Source organism: Gymnogyps californianus, chromosome 8 (genome assembly GCF_018139145.2).
Source record: "Gymnogyps californianus isolate 813 chromosome 8, ASM1813914v2, whole genome shotgun sequence".
NCBI lineage: Eukaryota > Metazoa > Chordata > Aves > Accipitriformes > Cathartidae > Gymnogyps > Gymnogyps californianus.
In genome coordinates, this window is record NC_059478.1 from 9478498 (window position 1) to 9498357 (window position 19860).

General features: G+C 42.2%; 2 protein-coding genes, 1 long non-coding RNA gene and 1 pseudogene across 5 annotated transcripts in view; 3 read left to right on the top strand and 1 right to left on the bottom strand.

Moving 5' to 3' along the window:
• Positions 1-4587: 4587 nt before the first annotated feature.
• Positions 4588-8142, bottom strand: GLRX2 (glutaredoxin 2). Of its 2 annotated transcripts, XM_050901436.1 has the most exons (4): positions 8020-8142; positions 7500-7569; positions 5876-6052; positions 4588-5294 (listed from the first exon to the last, which is right to left on the bottom strand). In XM_050901436.1, exons 2-4 carry the CDS (start codon positions 7560-7562, stop codon positions 5175-5177), a joined length of 360 nt encoding a protein of 119 aa, XP_050757393.1. In that variant the 5' UTR covers positions 7563-7569; positions 8020-8142; the 3' UTR covers positions 4588-5174. The 2 variants fall into 2 exon arrangements, with proteins under 2 accessions (XP_050757393.1, XP_050757392.1); XM_050901435.1 differs by lacking the exons at positions 7500-7569; positions 8020-8142 and adding an exon at positions 7215-7483.
• Positions 8143-8829: 687 nt separating this feature from the next.
• Positions 8830-11088, top strand: LOC127019401 (uncharacterized). Of its 2 annotated transcripts, none has more exons than XR_007766906.1 (2): positions 8830-10202; positions 10678-11088. It is a non-coding gene; the product is annotated as an uncharacterized LOC127019401 (long non-coding RNA). The 2 variants fall into 2 exon arrangements; XR_007766907.1 differs by having other exon boundaries at positions 8830-9813.
• Positions 11089-12106: 1018 nt separating this feature from the next.
• The window catches only part of CDC73 (cell division cycle 73), a 108612-nt gene continuing 100858 nt past the window's right edge, over positions 12107-19860 (top strand). Inside the window, exons 1-3 of the mRNA XM_050900583.1 lie at positions 12107-12249; positions 17909-18014; positions 19028-19097. Of these exons, the coding sequence (XP_050756540.1) occupies positions 12119-12249; positions 17909-18014; positions 19028-19097 (307 nt within the window). The 5' untranslated portion in view covers positions 12107-12118. The remainder of the gene's footprint in view (positions 12250-17908; positions 18015-19027; positions 19098-19860) is intronic.
• LOC127018820 (ubiquitin-conjugating enzyme E2 D2-like) lies at positions 18195-18510 on the top strand (annotated as a pseudogene).

The window sequence follows — 19860 nt, forward strand, 5'->3', positions numbered from 1 at the left end:
TAGCTATGCACCATGTTAAAGATAGTCATCCATGCTGGAGTACATAATATGCTCCTGAATATTTACTGTGTCTCTGTACTAAAAAATCTTGTTAGAAATAGAATATTCTAAGTGGTTTGGTTATCCAATGTAAAACTAGCACCAATGAGATCATGTTGTCATCTGCTTCTCCTTCAGGATTTTCACAGAAGGGGGAAACTGAAGTAAATGCTGACAGCTGAAACTTTATAGTGTGTTGACCTTTGTTTCTACTGTGTTCTATCTGGTTTTGTTATGACCTTACAGTAAGGGTCATAGAAGAATGATGCTGCATATTCCTTTTCCATAGACTGGATCTCTGTTGTCTGCCCATATACTGAATTTGAGGGGACAGCATGACTCATTTGCCATAACATAAATTTGTCCCGATTTTAGTCTTTAGTTATTAAACTGATAATTTCCAAAACAATATCTGGACATGTAAAGAGGCAATAATTACTGTAATGTTTTTAAAAAAAAAGTGAGCTAAGACAAAGTTGCTAAGCTTAAACATTAGTTCAGTATACAATAAATAACCTACCCTTTCACCAAAGAGGAGACACTGACTCTTTCAAGTTAATAGTGGTGTTTGCATTCTAGGAACACTGACTAACAAAACAAAAGTGGGGCTATAATTGTGCACTGCAGTTTACCAGGAAAAATTGAATAGGGACAAGTTTAAAGATAGTTAATTTTATTCAAAATATTAATTAAAAAGAAAAGTCTAAATGCAGAGTGCAGCTGTAGGCTGGCTGAATGCAGGTTTCCTGATATCTAACAGAATTAATAGGCTTTCAGTTTGACTGCCATTTCACTGTGACCCCCTTAACAATTCTGAAGTGTTAGACCGTTACATCTAAGACTATAATGTTCAGGCACTTTAAGAAAGAAGAACAGGATGTAATGCTTGGAAGCACAGCAGAGGTAAAACATTCTTCTGTAATAAAGGGCTGTAACGAATGAACATCAAAGGTCAGGTTTCTTCATGGAAGGGATACAATCAAGAATGTGGAGAGGGCAGAAGGCACTCAAGATTTCTTAAAAATCATGCAATGCATACATCAGCATTGTGTAACAAATTGAATAAAGACAGTAAGAATTTTGCCAAGAAATAGAATTTCGTGTCAGGAACTTCAGACCTGTAGCAAGGAGGAGGAGAGTTTGGGATGCTTGTAGAATTAGATTACAGGCAAAATACGGGGTCTTTACCTACAATCCTATGTTCCAAAAAAGAGAAGTCTAAAAGTCGGTGTAGATCTGAAGTCAGCAGGGCCAGTCTAAGTGCCCACTATGTGAGGGCCACTAATAGCTGGCCCTAAAATACCTTGCTGCTTAAAACCACTGTTAAACCTGTTTGTTAAACCATTAGGGACATTGTGGTGTTCTTTTTCATCGCTGTTGTTTAATTGGGGCCCATAAATGGGTATGGCTTTAAAAGGCTGTTCAACGAAGTATATGTTCTTGGCTTAAAAAATACACCACCAGTTTTGGAAATGTGTTTTAATAATGGCTCTGTCTGTAAAAACACTAGGAAAATATTTTTCTCCATTGCAAAATGCTGTGCTGCTTAATCACGTACCTAACTCATAGCCGCCGTACCAGAAGCATTAGTATTGGTTCCATTTATTTTGTTTCTTGTATTACCTTTTTGCTTTGCCCTTTCTTTTCTCTGTTAATGTTGGCTTTTTTTCTTCCTTTCCCATATCCTTGTCACGTCAGGCCCATATCCTTGTCACCTCAGGCCTATATTTGGATCTCTTTTCACATACAAGCTCTCATCCATTCCTTCTTTTTTTGCCTCTGTTCTTCTTCTGCCTCCTTGCTGTCATTGAGCATGCTAGCTTAGCTAAATAACTTACACCAGAACTGTTGTCATAGTATTTATCTTAATTTTAAAAAACTGGATACATTTTTTCTTTCCTTTGATTATATAAATCTCTTAGAAAACACTTAATTGGCTGTATTTATCAGATTTTTGGTAAAACTTTGTGTAAAGATCAGTGACAAAAGTATACTTTGCTTATTTACAAAAATCCAACATCTGCCTGTGAATGGCTTTATTTTTATAAGGTAACCGCTTAAAATTGGCTTTTCAAATGTAAAGCTTTTTTCTAGTATTAGTTCAGTGGGTTGGAGCTTTCCATTCTGTGAAATATTATCAAGCTGCTGTTATATGCAGAATTAGGGAAACATTTCAATTAATATTCTGGATAAATGGGCAGCGTCTTTGCAGTATTGATTAGAGAAAATCTTCAAAGAATAGGATGTAGAAGTAAACCTGAGCAAAGAATCATTTGTCTTGCTTGCACTTGTAATCTTTTTTTTAAGCATTTCATCAGTTTATAGGTTTATTTTGTTATTTGCGGTGGTTCACAGTGGACAAGTACGCTGTAAGTAAGCTGTTTTAATGACTTTATTGCTGGAATGGTAGAGATTTCATCTTACCATGATACAGCATAGTGTACAACATTGCTGAGTAAGAGTTATGGGGGGGAAGGTAAAACACTAGGACAGTGTATTATGTATGTGCTGCTCTCAGTGCTAAGATTTCAGATTAGCTAATTTCAGCGGAAGGTATGGTGTCTTTAAATATGTGTGCTTACGTTTGGATTTATAATTTTGATACTGTAAAGTGTGGTTTCTTTAGGTGTTTCCGCATTCTGAATTTAAGTTTAAATATATATATATATTTGCATATATATATGTGGTATGTTGAGAACTTTTACAAATGCTTCATTAACAAATAATGAATATAAATACCGGTTTTCCTAATGTTACCAGCTTCTTAGAGTTAAGCACAACTAGTTGCAAATAAAATGTCTTTTCTATTACATTCTCCTACAAAAGTGCAGTTCTACTCTTTAAAAATTATTCTGTATAAAGAAGCAACAGATGGGCGCATTCACAGCTCTGTCTGCTTAGTTAAATAACTTGATGTTTGTTGCCAGCTTCTCATGCTTCTTCGGAGCATGGTACTTAAGCTGGATGAGCAGGTATGTCTTAAGTGTAAGTACAGAATCTTTCAGTGGATAATTTTTAACATTCAGATCCCCGGGCAAGCATTATTTTAAGATAAACAGCTTTGTCCTGGAGACAGTGCTAAGCAAAAAATGCGGAAATTTTTAATGACTATTTTTGAGTCCCTCTTTTTTTTTTCTAGAGTAGAACCACACTTTAACCGCCATATCATGTTTAAGTAACTTAAACATAACATGGCTTTGTGCCATCCAGTAATGAAGGCACTGTCTTGCTGCTACTTTCTATGAAATGATACAAAATTCATGAGAAACTGTTTGGATGGGGAGCCTTAATATGGTTAAAAAGAAACATAACCCTTTGAGTGCCTTAAGATATTTCTTTAATAAACGGGCACTCACTTGGATCTGCAGGCGTACAGCATGTTTTCTCAACAGTTGGAATAAAATACTGCCTTAAGTGACAATGCCCTGGGATTTCTGAAACTTAGAACTCAAAGGGTTATTTTAGACTATTGTTTTGGGACTTTTTTTTTAAACAGGGAACAAAATGAAAAGGTCTTTGAAAAGTTCCTTTGCATACTATTGTTATTTTTACATGATGGATTTACCAGCTTTCAGGTGCAAAATTATTGTTAATCTTCTGAGAAAACATAACTGGCCTAAGAATTCTACACAGAGAAAAAGAATACATGGTTACCACTGTATGTGCAAAGTAAATTGCTTTAGTAAGTATAAATTTAGGGAGAGATGCACATTTGTGTGTGTTTACCTTGATGAGTGTGTCCTTGTAAACAAAATTTTAATAAGGCAGTGATGAAACTAGCAAAGTACAGTAAAGCCAATAATAAAAATATGAGGTCAGTGTGTTCAATTAGCTCATTACACGTTAAAGATGCACAGTGCAGGCAACTGTATGCTAAAGACTTTCTACAAATGATGCGGTTTAAACTTATTTCAAACCTGCATCACAAAAATGAAACTATCAAATTTAAATGATACTCTTACAGTCCTAGTTACCTGGAGTTGAAGATAAATGTGATGCTTTTTTCCCTTGAGGCGAAAAAAGCAGTTTAGGTACATGCAGCGCTGAAAACAATGGAAATAACAGGAGTCTTATTCACAAGAAGTGAATAAAAATTCAGTGACTAATGTTTTTATTCTAAACTGTGCACCTTTAGTAGTGTAATGGTCCCTCTTATTGAAGAATGGGATATAATTTTCTACTTGCATATGAACTTTCTTGAAATAACCAAGAGTCTTGGCATTGCCTGGTCTGGCTTTGGGTGTACATTGTACTGAAACTATTGAATTTTAGACATTTCTTTTAGACATTTAACTGCAAGTTAAAATCGCTAATAAACTGCATTCTGACTGTAGAATTTAAGTACTAAATAAACTCTATGCATATTAGACCCATTTTACTTGGTCTTAAGTTTCATAATAGTGTTGGATGGATTATAACGTAGTTTGTAGCTGCGGAGTTCAGTGACGGCGAGCTGTCTGGTTCCCCTAGAAGGATATTCCAGAATGACACTGTATACACTCATAGTTCATAGTGCAGAGTAAAGATGAAAGCAATTACCTACCCCTCTAAAGCTGCAAGAATCTTTATTCTCTTTTCTGTAGCAACTGGACATACAATTTGGTAGCTAGGTGATCAGACACTGAAATGTAGGAGAGGCAGACATGCATACAGCAATATCACTACAAACTTGTTTTGCTTCATACTTTCTTCATGATTACAATTTGACATTCAGAGAAGAATTAAATTTAAAGGAACCATTAAATGAAACTGACCATTTATTGTAACTGTTGGAACAAAGCTAGAAAGCAAACTAATTGGCAGCAAAAAAATACAGGATTCTTCTTGTACAGTCTATACTTCTCTGAAGCATAGAATCAGGATGTAATAGCAATAAAATGACATCACTATCTCACACTTAGAGCCGCGAGAGTTACATAATGTTATTTATCACCATTTTGGTTGTGGTAAAGCTGAGGCAAGGACACCAAGTAATTTGCCAAGTCCATAAAGTCTGTGTCAGAGAATGATCTATGATACAGAAATCCATGGCTTGAAGTTGTTGAGTCCAGCTGATGCAGTGTATCTTTGTGATCTTCTACCTTGTCTGAAATTCTGTTTATACCAAGGAAGACTAAGCTAAGCTAGATGGCTGTTCAGGATTTTCTTTTCACTTGACATTGATGAACTAATGGAAGCAGCTTGCCTTCCTCATGAAGCCTCCGAGTATCCATAGCACCTCCAACAAAAGCCCCATTGACAAACACTCTTGGGACCTATCAAGAAAATGAAAATTGCATTAGTTACTTCTTGGAAAAAAGATAAAAATCTAAGCAAGCCTACGTGGACTCTAGTATACACACAATAGTTATGTTCTTACATATGCATATTTAATATTACTGTACAACTCGTACGTTTCCATAATATTTAGAGAGAGGGGAAACTTTGTTCATGTGCCCCTCAAAAGTGGGATAAAGTCACTGTATGGGAGATTGTAATAAATTAAAATAATTGAGTCAAGTGAGACTATGTAAAATTAAGAAATTACAAGGTAAGTGTTAAACACAATGGATTAAATACCCATAATTAAATACCCATACAAATGAGAACTGACTTTGATACTTCAATTATCTTAGTAGCAGTATGGAAAAGATCAGCTCAGAGGGATAGCCAGAGGGCCTCAAGAGGAAGAGACGGTACAGAACCCTTCTGCATTACCTTGTCTTTAATTTAGGAGCTTGTATCCCAAGTTTACTGGTCTCAAAAAAATGAAGAACTTGATATGGTCATAACCCATGAGGAACGCCTGTAGTGTAAGTTCTTACTTTGCTTGTTACAGGTAAGAAAAAGTACTTACTGTTCTGCCACCAGTCATCTGTTCAAGAACGTCCTGGAAATTACTTCCATTTGTATTCCTGTCCAGTTCTACAGCTGTATAATTTACATTCATACCCTCAAAAAGGTTTTTTGCCATTTTGCAGTAGGAGCATGTTGTTTTAGAGAAAATCACCACACAGTTGTCTGAAACAATCTCCTGTATGCTCAAAAGAATGTTCAAGTCAGTGTATTTTAACAGCATCGAACAGTCATGAAAACAAACACAGAAGTTAAAATTCTGCTATTATGGTAACAGATACAGGAAAATTACTCGCTGTAAAAGGCTTTGAGGTATTTTTAACAGGGACAACTGAGGAGTTCGCAGCCATGCTACAGCAATGGCTGACTACTTCTGAAGAATCTTCCAAAACACTGTACTTTATTCTCAGTTTTTTAAGGTAAAGTGAAAAGCTAGTTTGACTTCTAAATTTTCCCTACTTCCAATCTAGAGCCACAAGAATCTTAAGGCGAGGAACGAACTACTTTTCTTTAAAAACAAGGAGCAGAACAGTGACTTCTGTCAAGGCATCTGTCAAGAAGATATCATCACCTGTATGGCGGGTGCAAAACATATCCACCCTACATTTGTTTTGAAGACTTCCATGGTGGCCTAGCACCTCCTTTAGGGATGCGTCACATACTTTCGTATCAGAATAAAAATTGCTTCCTACCTGGCTACCAAGAAAGTCAGACTCTCAACCTCAAAAAGTGCAGTTGCACGTGGCCAGATCCCAAAGAGCATCTGCACACAAGTGCAGTAGACAGTGAGGCACAACTTCAGCAGTTTGCAGAACTACATGGAAGATAAAGTGACTTCTCCTGCTCCACTTCAGCTTTTCAGTAAATGGTATGCTCTATCCTTTGAGTAGAATACATGCTATCAGTTAAAACTTAGCAGTGTCTAACTTTCAGGAATGCTATAATCTTCTCGTGGGAGCAGAGAAAGAGAAGAGAGTTGGCATTAACGATCTCTACCAGAAGCACTGCTGGCACCTATGTATGACCTGCACTTGGCTCCAAAACTGAGCAGAATGATTGCGGAGCATGTGGTATGACTGCCATGCAACGGTGCCAACCCTGAACCCTCTTTTGCTCTGCAGTCACAGACCTCCTGCAGTCTGCCAAACAAGCTGCATCTCCTTGAATTACTTAGTACAGCTTTCCCTGTCCGTAAGGCAAATGGAATGTGCCAGCGGCAAGCAGAGTGACAAAAAGGGTTCTGAGTGGCAGAAAGAAATACCCGTTCCTTTACTGTAAATTCAAGGTGATTTCAGGCTGTCATTTAGTATCAGTAAATTTACTTTAAAAAAACAACTTACTCTAAACTTCGTATCAGTCATTTTAGAAGGTTTAATCCCCGATGCTGATAGCAGTACTGAATTTGAGTAGAGGTCTGAAAAAACGTAAAATGGATGCAGCCGAGGAAGATCAGGTTCCAAGGCTGCGGGTAAACACTGCTGCCAGTATTACTTAATAAACATAAGAATTGGGTTCAACATGCAGAACTATTTACAGAATTTCTTTGTATGTATCAGAAGGGCTTTTAAGTAACTATGGCTTTTAGAAATGTTGAAAATAAGTAAGAATTGCATAAATAATGTTACCTGTATTTGATTCACAGCAGCATCATTAGACAATCCTACAGAAGTAGGCAGACTATTCCCCATTCTAAAACTAAAAAGAAATTCAAGTCAGATATCAAGCTTTCAAACGACACATTTTATAATTCACAAAGTAAAGGTTGGCTTCATACTGTTCTGTTTAAATATTTGATGTGATTTCTCCATTACATGTAAGTTTACTTCAGCTGCAATACCTACAGTCATACTAGTTCTTACATGCCTGCAAGAAGATGAAAATAGAGATGGATGTTGCAGACTATAAGAATAACCAAAACGGCTGCCTTCACGAGAGAAATACTTTTTTCCTAACGATAATACAGACACAAGTGTCAAATCTGACACCGGGCTGTATTCAACGTCACAACCCGACTCTAACAGAAGGGCCCACGGTCGTTTTCATCAAAGGAGCGGGTCCCGCAGGCGCGCTGCTCCGCGGCCTGCACGTCCCGATGCCAGCCGGGTCGTCCGTCCCCCCGCCTCAGCCCCGGGGCGGCCCCGGCACCTGCCGCTCCGCTCCCCGGAGGGCCGCTCCTTCGCGGACGTGCGTTCAAAGGGCACGAAGACAGAAAGCAGGCCCCGTCCCCTCGGGCTCGACCCAGGCCCAAGGTCCCGGAGCCGGCGCAGAGCTCCCGCCGCCGCCCGCCGCTGCGCCCTCTGCAGGGCCATGGCCGCCAAGAGGAAGGGGCGGGGCTTCTCCGCAGTCCTCACGGCGGTCCGACCCCTTTCGCAGGCCCCCGCACCGCCTCTCAGGGAAGCGTCGGGCTGCCCGCCGCGCTGCCGGTGTCCTGAGGCGCCGTGTGCCGGGCAGCGCCGCCCCGCCCCGCCCCGCGGCGGTGGGTCCCTCAGGTGAGGGCTCTGGTAATGGCGGTGTCGGAGGTGAAGGCGGCCCAGAGCGGGCTGCCGGGGGGGGGAAAGGAGCGCCTCCAGGGCGGGGAAGAAAGCGGTGCGGCGGCGCGGGCAGCTCCCGGAAGCGGTGGTACGGGGCGAGCGGCACCCGGCCTGCGAGGGCAGGCCCTGGGGGCGGGGGCGCCTGGCAGCCGCGGCGGGCTGATGTTCCCAGTTGGGATACAGGGGGTGACAGACTGTGTTTCTGAGGGAAAAACCGTTCTGGAATTGCGACGTGGGGGTAGCAAGGAGGCTCCGAAGCGCTCCTGTCGGCGGAGTGGCGGTTAGGAGAGGGAACAGAGCTGGGGTGGCTTTCTTGGAGGCCCCGGAGAGACTTGTGGTGCGGGGGGGAGGGCGGGGGTGGTCTCCTGCCTCTTGTGGCTGACTCCCAGGTGCTAAGGTTTCGGCAGTGCCTTTGTTTTGTCAAATGTAAAACTAATTTTAAATCTTCTCTGTCAGCATTTCAGTTGCCTGTTTGTCTTTACGTTTCTTTCCTGCGTTGCAGTTATTCAAATAGTCAGAAACTTACCCGTGAAACAGGAGCGTTCCCAGACAACAAATAATGTGTTAAAGGATAATGAACTCGTCCTGGTATCTGGGAAGTTATGCTTGCGGTGTGTTTGACTAATCCTGTAATATGTGGAATGTTTTTAGTGACTCCGGGAAAATTCGTTTTCTCTTCCTAAAGAATTAACGAATTTGGAGGCTTTACTTTATGTGGGGGTGTTGGTTTTTTTTCTTTCCTCAGACTGTCTAGTAAGAGCTGTTCAGCAATATTCTCTTGCTTCACCCCCACATAACTTGCTACAGAGCCTGGATCACTGGTGAAAGATGTATGTCCTTCGCAGACCATACCTATTGAATATCCTCTGAGTCTCCCCACTGGGATCTAGACAAGAATTTCAGTACTGCAGAAACTTCTCTGCCTCTCTCTTTGCTGAGAAGATAAGTTTTGCAGAGTTGTGCTCTGGATCACTGTTCAGTAGTCAGTCCTATGTTTTAAAATCAACTAATGTGTACTGTTTTGGTTTTGCTCACATATATATAAAAATGAATGTTGTTTATTCCGACACGGTATATCTTGCTCCTCCTGTATTATAAGACTTGAACAATCTTTCTTGATGTTATTAGTCGTAATGAACTTACCTATGATGTAAAGTTGTCAAACTAATGCTTTGCAACTTAATTTTCATTTCATATAAAACATCGGCATAACCTGTTAGACTACAGCTCTGTTAAACTAGTCATAGTTTAGACTACAGCTCTGTTAAACTAGTCAATAGCATAAAATGCAATTGAAACATTGTACTTATGTGATATACTTCTATTTTACTAAATGGTAACATGCTTTCTCATTTCAGGTAATGATTTTCTAGCCGAATCTCCTGGGATAAAACTGATAAACTCCCAGGTATCTAATGCTATGTGAAAATAGTTTCTCTGGCATCTCTTATCAAATCCTGATTTAGTGATAAAAATAATGGTTAATAATCTCACTATGATCCCCAAAGTAAACTGTGGGAACCATTTTGTAAACTCCCATTTAGAACTTCTAATGAAGGCATCCTTAAATGGTAAACCAGAACTACAACATTTTCTCGAAACATGAAAATAAATTTCTTTGCAGCCATGTATTGCAGCTGATTATGTACTGCATCATTCACTGCTTACTGGGCGACAGACCACAGCATAACTGAAATGAACGGCTTTCTTGTGCCATTGTAACATAATGAGTTTCTGTCTTGCTGAAGAAAGTACTATTTGCAGTCTACCAGATGTATGAGAGATGTTTCTTAAGAGGTAACACTGGTTTAGGTGATGCAGTAGGGTTTTTGGATGAGACATAGAAAGGGGACTTGGCACACTGGAAGCATTTCAAGTTCCATTCCAATTTTTCATGAGCTGTAGCTCCAGTCATCATTCCAAATCCAGTCTGAGAAGTTATATTCTGTTTATTCATTATGGTTTTGTCTCCTAAGTACATCAATGTTACTCTATGCCAGTTGAAAAATAAATAGTGGAAGTAATTGGTATAATTCATCATGTTACTAGGTGTTGTAGTATATTTGTGTATTAGGCTATTTCGATACCATATGTGAAATGTTATTAAATATACTTGCGATATTCAGCACGCTGTGTAGTTCCCACACAAATGGTGATATCACTGACATCTCGGAACAGGAAATTGTATATGCTGTTGACTTTTAGTCTGTTTTGTCAGTCTCAGTATGTGCTACTTACAGGAAGAAAAATGATGCAATTTTGCCTTTTGCAGATTTAAAACAGGATAATGTTTTCTGCCAACGTTGAAAAGTGTTAAGAAAATTCTGAGCATCAAAGATTAGAATAAGCCATCCAAAGCACTGGAAGAGCTTTCTTCCAGGCCTAAAATCCCAGAATTGGTATTCCCCGGGGATACCAGTCTGTTGGGTTCTGCTGGGAAGCACTACACTTCCAGTTTTCATATGCTTGAGTGGAAGAAATTAACCTGGAACACTGAGAGAGCAAGAACGTGCCTGACAGAGGAGGCCTCGGCCAGCCGCAGCTGTGCAGTTGCTCCGGTGAGCAAATGGCGTTACAGGGGCTCTGTGAAATCCTGAACTCTGCAGGTTAAAGTGGTGTTTGCTCAGTGTTGTTACTGTTCGTTCTTCTTCAGATGCAGAGGCAATAAATATTTTCCTAACTACTTTTTCGCTATGGTCTTTTGACGGCTTATTCTTGTCAGAATTAAATTGCATTTTTGTGATGGATAAAGCAGAGATTTTTCTCTTTTATCCTTTTTTTTTTTCCCCCTTTAGATCCAGGTTCCAGAAGACCTTCTTTCTAACCTGCGGGGTGAGACGAGTGCACAGCTTTTGAGAGCTTTCATGCTGTTTTCTTGAGGCGTTCCCCTCGCTGTGCTGTCCCAGGCGGCGCCGCCCGCCTGCCGCGGTGCAGAGCCGGGCGGGGCGGGGCGCAGGGGAAGGCGGCACGGCGTAGTGCAATTAGGGAGCTGCCGCCTGAGCGCTAATTGTTTGTGAGGCGGAGGAGGCGCGCTGCCTTCCGTGCCTGGTGCGCAGCGGCGTGACGCGGCTCGTCGTTTGGGTCCGCGCAACGCCGGCGGCCGCGATACCGGCCGGGAAAAGCCCCTCAACCGCCCTCACCGGGGTGCGGTCCCTCCCGCAGACGCTCCGGCGGTGACGCTGCTTCCGCAGCTGCCGCGCACGGAGGCGGCGTGCGAACGCACAGCGCGGCGGCACCGTGGCCGTGAGGGGCGTCGTCGCCCCGCCCCGCGGCCGTTACGCTCCCGCCGCCCGGCGGGGGTGGCTGTAGCCGGCGGAGGCCCCGCGCCGGCGGGCGGAACGGCTGGTTGGCAAGCGGCTCCGGGAGCGCCTCTGCCGGCGGTGTCCGTGACCCCCTCGCCGCCGCCGCCGCCTGAAGTGATGGCCGAGCCGCCGTGAGGGCGGCGGGCGCTTCCCCGACCGGCCGGGGGAGGCGCCTCCGGAGAGGCGGGGGCGGGACCGGGACCCACCCCGCCCAGGCGGGTGCCGCCCTGAGGGCGGGGCCGCGTCGCTCCATGGCAACGGGTTCGGCGTCGCCCCCTGGAGGCGGCGGCGGCGGCGGCGCTGCTCAGGCGGTCGCGGCGGGCAGCCCGGGGCCTGGCGGCGGGGTCCTCGCGCGGCTGGCAGAGGGGCCGGGCCGGAGCGGCGGCGGCGGCCGGCGGCTCCGGAGCGAAGATGGCGGACGTGCTGAGCGTGCTGCGGCAGTACAACACGCAGAAGAAGGAGATCGTGGTGAAGGGCGACGAGGTGATCTTCGGCGAGTTCTCCTGGCCCAAGAACGTCAAGACCAACTATGTCATCTGGGGGTGAGCGGCGGGGCCGGGGCGGGCGGCCGCTCGCCCGGGGAAGGGACGGGCGGGGGCGGAGGGAGAAGTTGCCCCGAAGTTGCGGGGGAGCGCCCGGGGAGCGGGGTCTCGCCGCCCTTCGCCTCCCGCTGCGTTGTAGGGAGCGAGGTGGGCGGGGGCGGGCGGCCTGGCTGCCGCCTCCCGGCAGGGCCCCTCGGGAGCGCAGCGGGGCCGTGCGCCTCCTCTCTGCCTGGGCGCGGTGTCCCGGTGGAGGGGGTGTCCGAGCGGCCGGCACCCTTCGCGGCCGGGTGGGCGATGCTTCCCTTCCCTGTGCTGCCGGCAGCCCGGTCGGGCAGGGAGGTCTCGCCGGTCCCTTCGGGAAGGTTCCCAGGACCGCGCCCGGCCGGCCGGCGCCCCTGCCCTCGGCCAGCAGAGCAGCGGGGCCGGGGCGAGGCCTTTCCTCGGCTCTCGGCCTGTCCGTGCGACCCGGGGGGGCTGGAGGGTCGCAGCGGGGCCGGGTTTTACAGGCTCATGCGATGAGACGATAGGAAGCAGCTTCTCGAAGTTTTTCTGGGTTTTGTGTGAAAAACAGGCGTTACGTCCTTACCGTCTTAGTTTATCTGGAGCTTTGTCCTGGTGTCGGAAAGTCAGTGAGGTCCAAACCGACGGTCCTTCTGTGGTCACCTGCGAGCCCCGTTGAACTATGCAGGCACTTTGCTCCTCCTCAGTCTGCTCCTAGCTGAGGCCTCTTCCTGGGCTGGACCTAATGCAGGCTGTTTCCTAGTTGGTCTTATCGTAATAAACAAGTAGAGATAGTGCTTCTGTTGCTTAAATGATTATATTGGGTAAAATGCTTATTTTTAGAAAGCTTCTAGAAAATGAGGTTTTGTACCTGTTGAGTTTTCTAGTATGATATGTATTGCTTACAACGCAAGGGAGTTCTTCGTTCTCCTTTCCTCTGAATTTAGCAGCTGCTTGCTTTTAACGCCCTAACTAGAAGGATTTCAACGAATCTTTTTTAAACCCGACAGAAAAAAATGCTTATTGTTAAGTATTAGATAGCGAACATTTCAGGTACTGATCAAAGAGAGTATGTTATCGTGTGAAGCTTGATGGAAAGACAGAAGAACTTGCAGATTTCTCAAAAAACCCCTTGTAGTTCAGTCTATGACCAGGGATTATTTTTTTCTAGTTTTCCTAATTATGATATGAGTATTACTATTGATCCAATATCCTGACTTCTAGTTTGAGAGAGAAAGGAAAGAAACCTATTTGTTTATGTTAACTTGTAGACAGATTTTTTTTTTTAACTGATTTTACTTTGCAGTCTCTTTAAAACTAGAAATGTGCTTTTCTGTTACCTATTTCAAGCTTTCAGAAACTCATTTGGGATTTATTTGCACTTCCTGGCTGAGTGGGGGATGCTGGTAGCTAGACTGAAGAGGAAGAAAAATATTTGCATAAGCAGTTAAGTTTTAAAATTCTTGAAAAGTCTTAGTTCTATTTTTGCTGAGCAACTGTATAGACAATTGTGGTGGTTTCCTTGCTACAAGTTGCTTTTCCCTAGCAGTAACAAGTAATGGTTAACTAGACAGACAAGTTTCATTGCTCTTCTGCAGGGAACAGAGAAACTGATACGGCAGCCTAACTCTACTACTGCTTAGGAGAGCTTGAATTAGGCCCAGAAATTGTTAACAAAAGACAAAAAGACAGCAGCTGGAGAGAAAAACTTTATTATGCACATTCAGGCAGCTTTATCTTCATGGTGAAGAAGGAACTGTGAGTGAACAGAGGATACTCTGAGCAAAACAGCAGCAGTAACCTCATAATAGCTGTTTGTGTCCTCGCCTTGTGTGATAGATGTGTTGTAGAATTTGGAGGTTTTTTGTTGGTTTGTTTGTTTGAAGTAAGTTAGTAAATCTTGGTTTAGACCACTGGCTTCTGAACTTTTGGTCGGATCAGACTGCTGTCAATTCACAACATTTCTTGTGAACCACTGTGGAATTATGTATGTCTAATCTTTAAATTGAAGACACTGTAAAAATGGCACCAGTTCTGCAAGCCATGCTCAACAGCTTGGACACCACAGTTTAGGAGCTGTTAATTTATGTAATTGCCAGACTTATGCAGGGACTTCTGAGGAACGTTTTCAAAAACTTTTAAGATTCAAAACCTTTTATATTCAGGTCGCTTGACAGGATCCAAACTCTGCTTGCACTGAGCAGTTGTTAGTCTTTCGTGAAGCAAATCTTGATTTCTGTTTTAGGTGTCCACACCATTGTTGCTGTAATTGCATCTCTGCTGCCAGTCTGGAGAGAGTAACGCAAGTCCAAACAGCAGTGGTGGCATTCTGTCCTTGCTAGAATTAGAAGTAGTCCCACTAGACATTTAACACTGTGGCTCCTTGAGCAGCTAAGCTGGCAGAAGTTGGCAGTGCTGCCCAGTGCAGTCTGTGCTAGCACAAGTGTCAGCCAAACAGTGAATTGGTCTGAGGAGCTAAGCCAACTTAAAAGTAACCTGGAGGAAAAAAACCCAAACAGACAAAAAAATTAATTTTAATCCAGGTTAATTTCCAGATAATAATTATGTGAATACCCCTGCTGGCACATGAAGAAGCCTAGATGGTCTAAGATTAAGTGTTTTGTGTGTTTTGATCTAGTGGCTGATCTGTGGCCCCTGAAGAGTGATTACAGAATCTGTTTCAAAACTGAAGGAAGGAATCAATCTAACAGAGAAACTTATTTGCTTTGTTTACCCAGCAGAGGGGCTTGTATGCACAGCTGAGAAGTCTTTAAACAGTGAGCAGCTGGTCATGGGTATTGTAATTTGTGAGATACTCTGCATGTCTAGTCTTGTGTTTTTAAAGATTACTGCTTTCTTCTGTGGATGAGGCACAGGCCTTTAGTACCTCTATAAAAATTCATGCTTTGAAACATGAAAGAGGAAATAAAGCAGTTAAAAATGAATAAATTCCTGGCACCCACAGGTTGAGGGTGAATGGATGAACAGGAAATAAATTTCTGGTGTTAAAAACAAGCAGGTGAAACTTTCTCTCTTGCATTATGTAAACATTTTGTCCGTTTTTTAAGCTGGAGTTTTATTTTTTTAAGAGATGCAACTCTTAAGGACCATTAAAGCAAAAGTACAAGTACTGGACTTTTTGAGGTCTGAATCTTAAGATTTTAATTTTTTTCTTAAGTAATTGATGCCATTACTAAATATGAGAAATAAGAGAATTAATTTCTTTTGCTACTTTGGATGTTTGTAAATTGAATGAAGTAAGCTACCTTCAGATCAGCTTGCTTTTATTTCTCTGTTTATTGAGCAGGTTCTTTCTGTCTGGAAAATCCGAAAGGAACACAAACTGATGCTGAAATGTCAGTTTAGACTCAGAGTTTCTCCTTGCGTACAACTGCTTGTCCATCTGACCCTTTCCCTTTAACGTGCAGTATCTTGTCCTCCTAATAACACATCCTCTTAGAACCATACTGAGCATGGGGATTTCTTGTGTGTGTGCTTTAAGTGATGAAGTACCAGCTGTGCCCTGCTGAGCTTTGGCAATGCCTGTGGCTTTATAATACTGTATTTTCAACTTAATAGATAAATTATGCCATTTATTGCTAAATATTGCTAAAAACTTGAACAGATGACCAGCTGGACTTTTTATATAATGTTCCGTGGATATTGCACACTTCAAAGAAATAATGAGTTATTCTGAAGTGAGATAATCTAAAATGTTCATTTTAAAATGAAGTGACAACTGTATCATGTGACAGAGGCTTCACTTCAGGGCCAAGTCTATGTGGAGGAAGCTTTTTTTTCTACCAGTGCTCTGAATATGTTTACCACCTTATCAAAGATAGCAGTGAAACAGTGAAATACTCAAACAATTCCTTGCTGAGGAATCCAGTTTCGTTGGCTGTAATTGTGAAGCCAACTTTTGGCTTCTTAGCAGTAAAAAGATACTATGTCTCTTCCCTTTCCTCTTCAGCAACAAGCCACACGCACAGCCCCACACCACACAGACTAAGTTTTTTGGAAGGAAGAAACAGTGATAGCAAGATCTTTTGTTCTACTATTCTCCCAGTGCTCTGAATCACTTTTCTCTGCGTGTTATTCATGTATTGGTTTTCTCAAGCATCGTTATGAAAGTAATGTTTTCAGCCTTACTGCTAGTAATGAGTTCTGAACAGGTTATTGGACACTTTCAATCTAGATAATTTCAGAAAAGGAGTTGCAAGAAGAGCAGTAGTGGCAGTATCCACAGTATGGAGAAAACAGACTTACACTTCTGTTGCGTTTAGTAGATGTTTGTGTAGCTCTTTCAGGTTCAAGAAAGCTATGGTTCAGTATTGTTTTATTTCCTCTCCCTATCCCCAGTGAGACTGGCACTTCTGCGATGAGCGTTTCGATGCTGATGGTGAGCCATGAGTAAAGCCACTGTACTTGGAGGGAAAACTTCTTATGGTTTTAATGGAAGTATTTCTTCCTGAAGTCTCTGGTTTGATCAAAATTCTGTGCCAGTCTTAAGTTTTACAGTTTGGGCCTGGTTTTTTGGTGAGTCAACTTCCTCAGGCTTTGAGGTGAGCCGGCTGGTTGGGGACGGGGACTGGGCAGTGTCGGGGAGCCCTGTCCTGCTTGGAGCTGGGGTCTAGCAGGTCCCAGGTCTGGGCAGTGGAATCGCTGGTCTTGTTGCTTTCGTGGTCCCGCTGAGAGCTGTGAAGCTGATGGAAAGGTCCATTTCTCAGAGCAGTTGAAGTATTTAGGGAGCAGGTTTTGTTTTGAAACTGGGACATGCATTGCTTCCCCTCAAAATCTTCTAGTAACAGCATAAAGGGGTGAATGTGTGTGTGAGGGGGGAATTATGTTCGATGCACATGGAGCCAAGCTGAAACTATGGTTTTTGTTTGGCCTTGTTTTGTGGGATTGTTTTTTTTCAAATTGTTACACAGAACAGATTCCTTTTTAGACTTAAAAGGCATCTCTTTCAAACAAGCTGTTTCGAAGCTGAGATTGAACTTGGTGCTGTCATGTTGCTCTGAAGTGGTCTGACTTCAGTATGGGAGTTCATTTTGATTTTGTAGTCCGTTTTGGTTTTGCTAGTTTTGTGTGCAGTTGGTTTCTAGTCACTCCTTATTTTGACCTTTCGGCACTGTTTTGAACCTTTTGCTCTCTAGACTTCATGGAATTTGTGTATTCTGAGTTCTTCACTGTGCTTCCTCTAGTGGTGAAAATTCTGTCCTGTTATACCTGAAGAGCATGTAATACTATTTTTTTTTTCATTTGCAGTTCAGTTATGTTCATCTAGCTGTCCCAAATAAGGTAGACATTTCCTTTGACAATTAGAATAAATATGTTTGAGATGTGGGAGAATGTGTCCTTACAGTTTCCCAAGTCTTGCTTCTTGTATATTTTACAACCCATCCAGCTCTTATTTTGGATTATTTTGGACAGTTTTTATAATTTGTTCAGTAAAGAGGCTGCACGAACATATATCCCTCACTCGTATTTGTTAACACAATCGATAGTTCCCTGGTTTGGCAATAGCCTGATGATAATATTACTGCTTGCTTTTTTTAACTGTCCTCTGGAAAGAAAAGAGAACTTTGCTAAAAAACTGTGTGCATGAGACAGAGATGGAGAGGTTAAATGTTAAAATCTTTGTTTCATGATTTTACAGAACAGGGAAGGAGGGCCAACCCAGGGAATACTACACTTTGGATTCTATCTTGTTCCTGCTCAATAATGTGCACCTTTCACATCCTGTTTATGTCCGCCGTGCTGCAGTAAGTACACCATATAAAATTTTATTTTGTCTTGTTTGTGATAAGTAATATGTGCATAGTTATTTTCAGGGAATGCTAGTAGCATTTAAGTGTATGAATTGGGCTGGGGAAAGGGAAAAAAGGTATGCAACAAAGTGTGTGTGTGCGCGTTTAAAAAAGAACACCTCTACATAGGGATAAAATGACAGTCCCTATCAAGGTGGAATATTTTTCTTGACAATTCACTTCCTAACAGATTATCCCTTCAAACCACCGGGTTGCATTTACAACAAGAGTCTGCCACCCAAATATTAACAGTAATGGCAGCATTTCTCCTGATATTCTACAGTCATAGTTGTCTCCAGCACTAACTAGTTCAAAAGTACTTTTGTCCATCTGTTCTCTGTTGTGTGATCCCAATCTAGATGATCCTTTAGTGCCTGAGATTGCAAGGATCTACAAAACAGAAAAGTACAGCAGAATAGCTTTGCAGTGGACTCAGAAATATGCAATCTAATTAAAGAAATTATTGGATAAACTCTACAAATAAAGATAGGGGAACTCTGAAAAAGAAAGTCCTTTTGATTTCCGTTTGACTGCTTTCTATGAGCCCACGCTTCATCTTCCCCTGTGCCACATGTTTACCTGATACAACAGTACTGTGTGTTGTGCATACTTGGAACAACAAAATTGAAATACTCAATTTCTGTGTACCAGCATTGACTCCTGGCAGAGAAGTGTGTGTGTGTGTGTTAAAAGCTAGTTCTTAATCTTATTTGCAAGTTTGAAGTGAAGGAGGAAAAAGGCTGTCCTCTCTTTCAGTTTTATAGCAGACAACATGTTTCATTTTATGTAGTTGAACATCCTCTAGGAAGTAATTGTATTTTTAAGCTTGATAGTTATGTTTTCTTGGGAGGCAGGACAAGTGTTCCTGTCTTTGTGTGAATGAGTAGTTTTCAATAAAAGTGAAAAATCTTCAGCCAGAGACTTTCTGAGGGAATAACAGTTTAATGTCAAGTCTGCTGTCTTTTCAGACTGAAAACATTCCTGTGGTAAGAAGACCTGATAGGAAAGACTTGCTTGCATACCTAAATGGGGAAACATGTGAGTGATGCTTGCTTTTAACTTAGACACAGTGTGCTTTACGGCTTCATGTTTGGGGCACAAGTGAGGGGTAGGAGGGGAAGGGTGGTTAACAATGGTCAGTTTGCAGCTTAACTGAATATGTTCAGACTTCTTAAACGAAGTTAGGATTTCTTTTATTTTTTAATTTTGTTCTGAACTATTTTTATGGTGCTCAGGAGCTGCATTCCTACATGCATGTTCAGAAGTGAGCTACTTTTTTATTATTATTAACACACTTTGGTTAATAGTTATGTGTTAGAATGCTTAGTGTTTATATTTTTTCCTTCTCTAGACTGTGGGAAACTTTCAGTAGTGCATTGATATTGATGCAATAAGTGTGTGGGATAAAATCTTCAGTACAGTAAAATATATCAAATCACTGCTTTGTCAGTCTGGCAGATTTGCCTAGTATTCCATCGTCTTAAAATTTTTGTTAACAATAGTCAGAGAAAAGAGGCTTCTCTGATGAGAGAAAGATAAATATGGCTTGCTTTTGTAAGTTGCTCTGTTTTGTAGGTGGTCTTAGAATTTTAAGTATACTGGAATATGAGATTATTTCTGTAATATGAGCAGTAAACCATTTTTTGTATATATTTTAAAGGGACCAGCAGGTTGTCTTTATTCCAAAAACTAGACAAACTAGTAGATCTTGATTCTAGGTTATAAAGTAATTATCTTTGTGACTCTGTTTTCTTTTATGTGGTATATACAGATCATAGAATCACTGACTAATTTATGTTCG

Bases quoted from the DNA above. Each gene is read 5' to 3' on its own strand.
- GLRX2 (XM_050901436.1), bottom strand. From the start codon at position 7,562: ATGGGGAATAGTCTGCCTACTTCTGTAGGATTGTCTAATGATGCTGCT. The intron at 6,053-7,499 runs GTAACATTATTT...TTGAGCATACAG, and splicing joins CTGCTGTGAATCAAATACAG to GAGATTGTTTCAGACAACTG. The intron at 5,295-5,875 runs GTAAGTACTTTT...TTTTCTTGATAG, and splicing joins AGATGACTGGTGGCAGAACA to GTCCCAAGAGTGTTTGTCAA.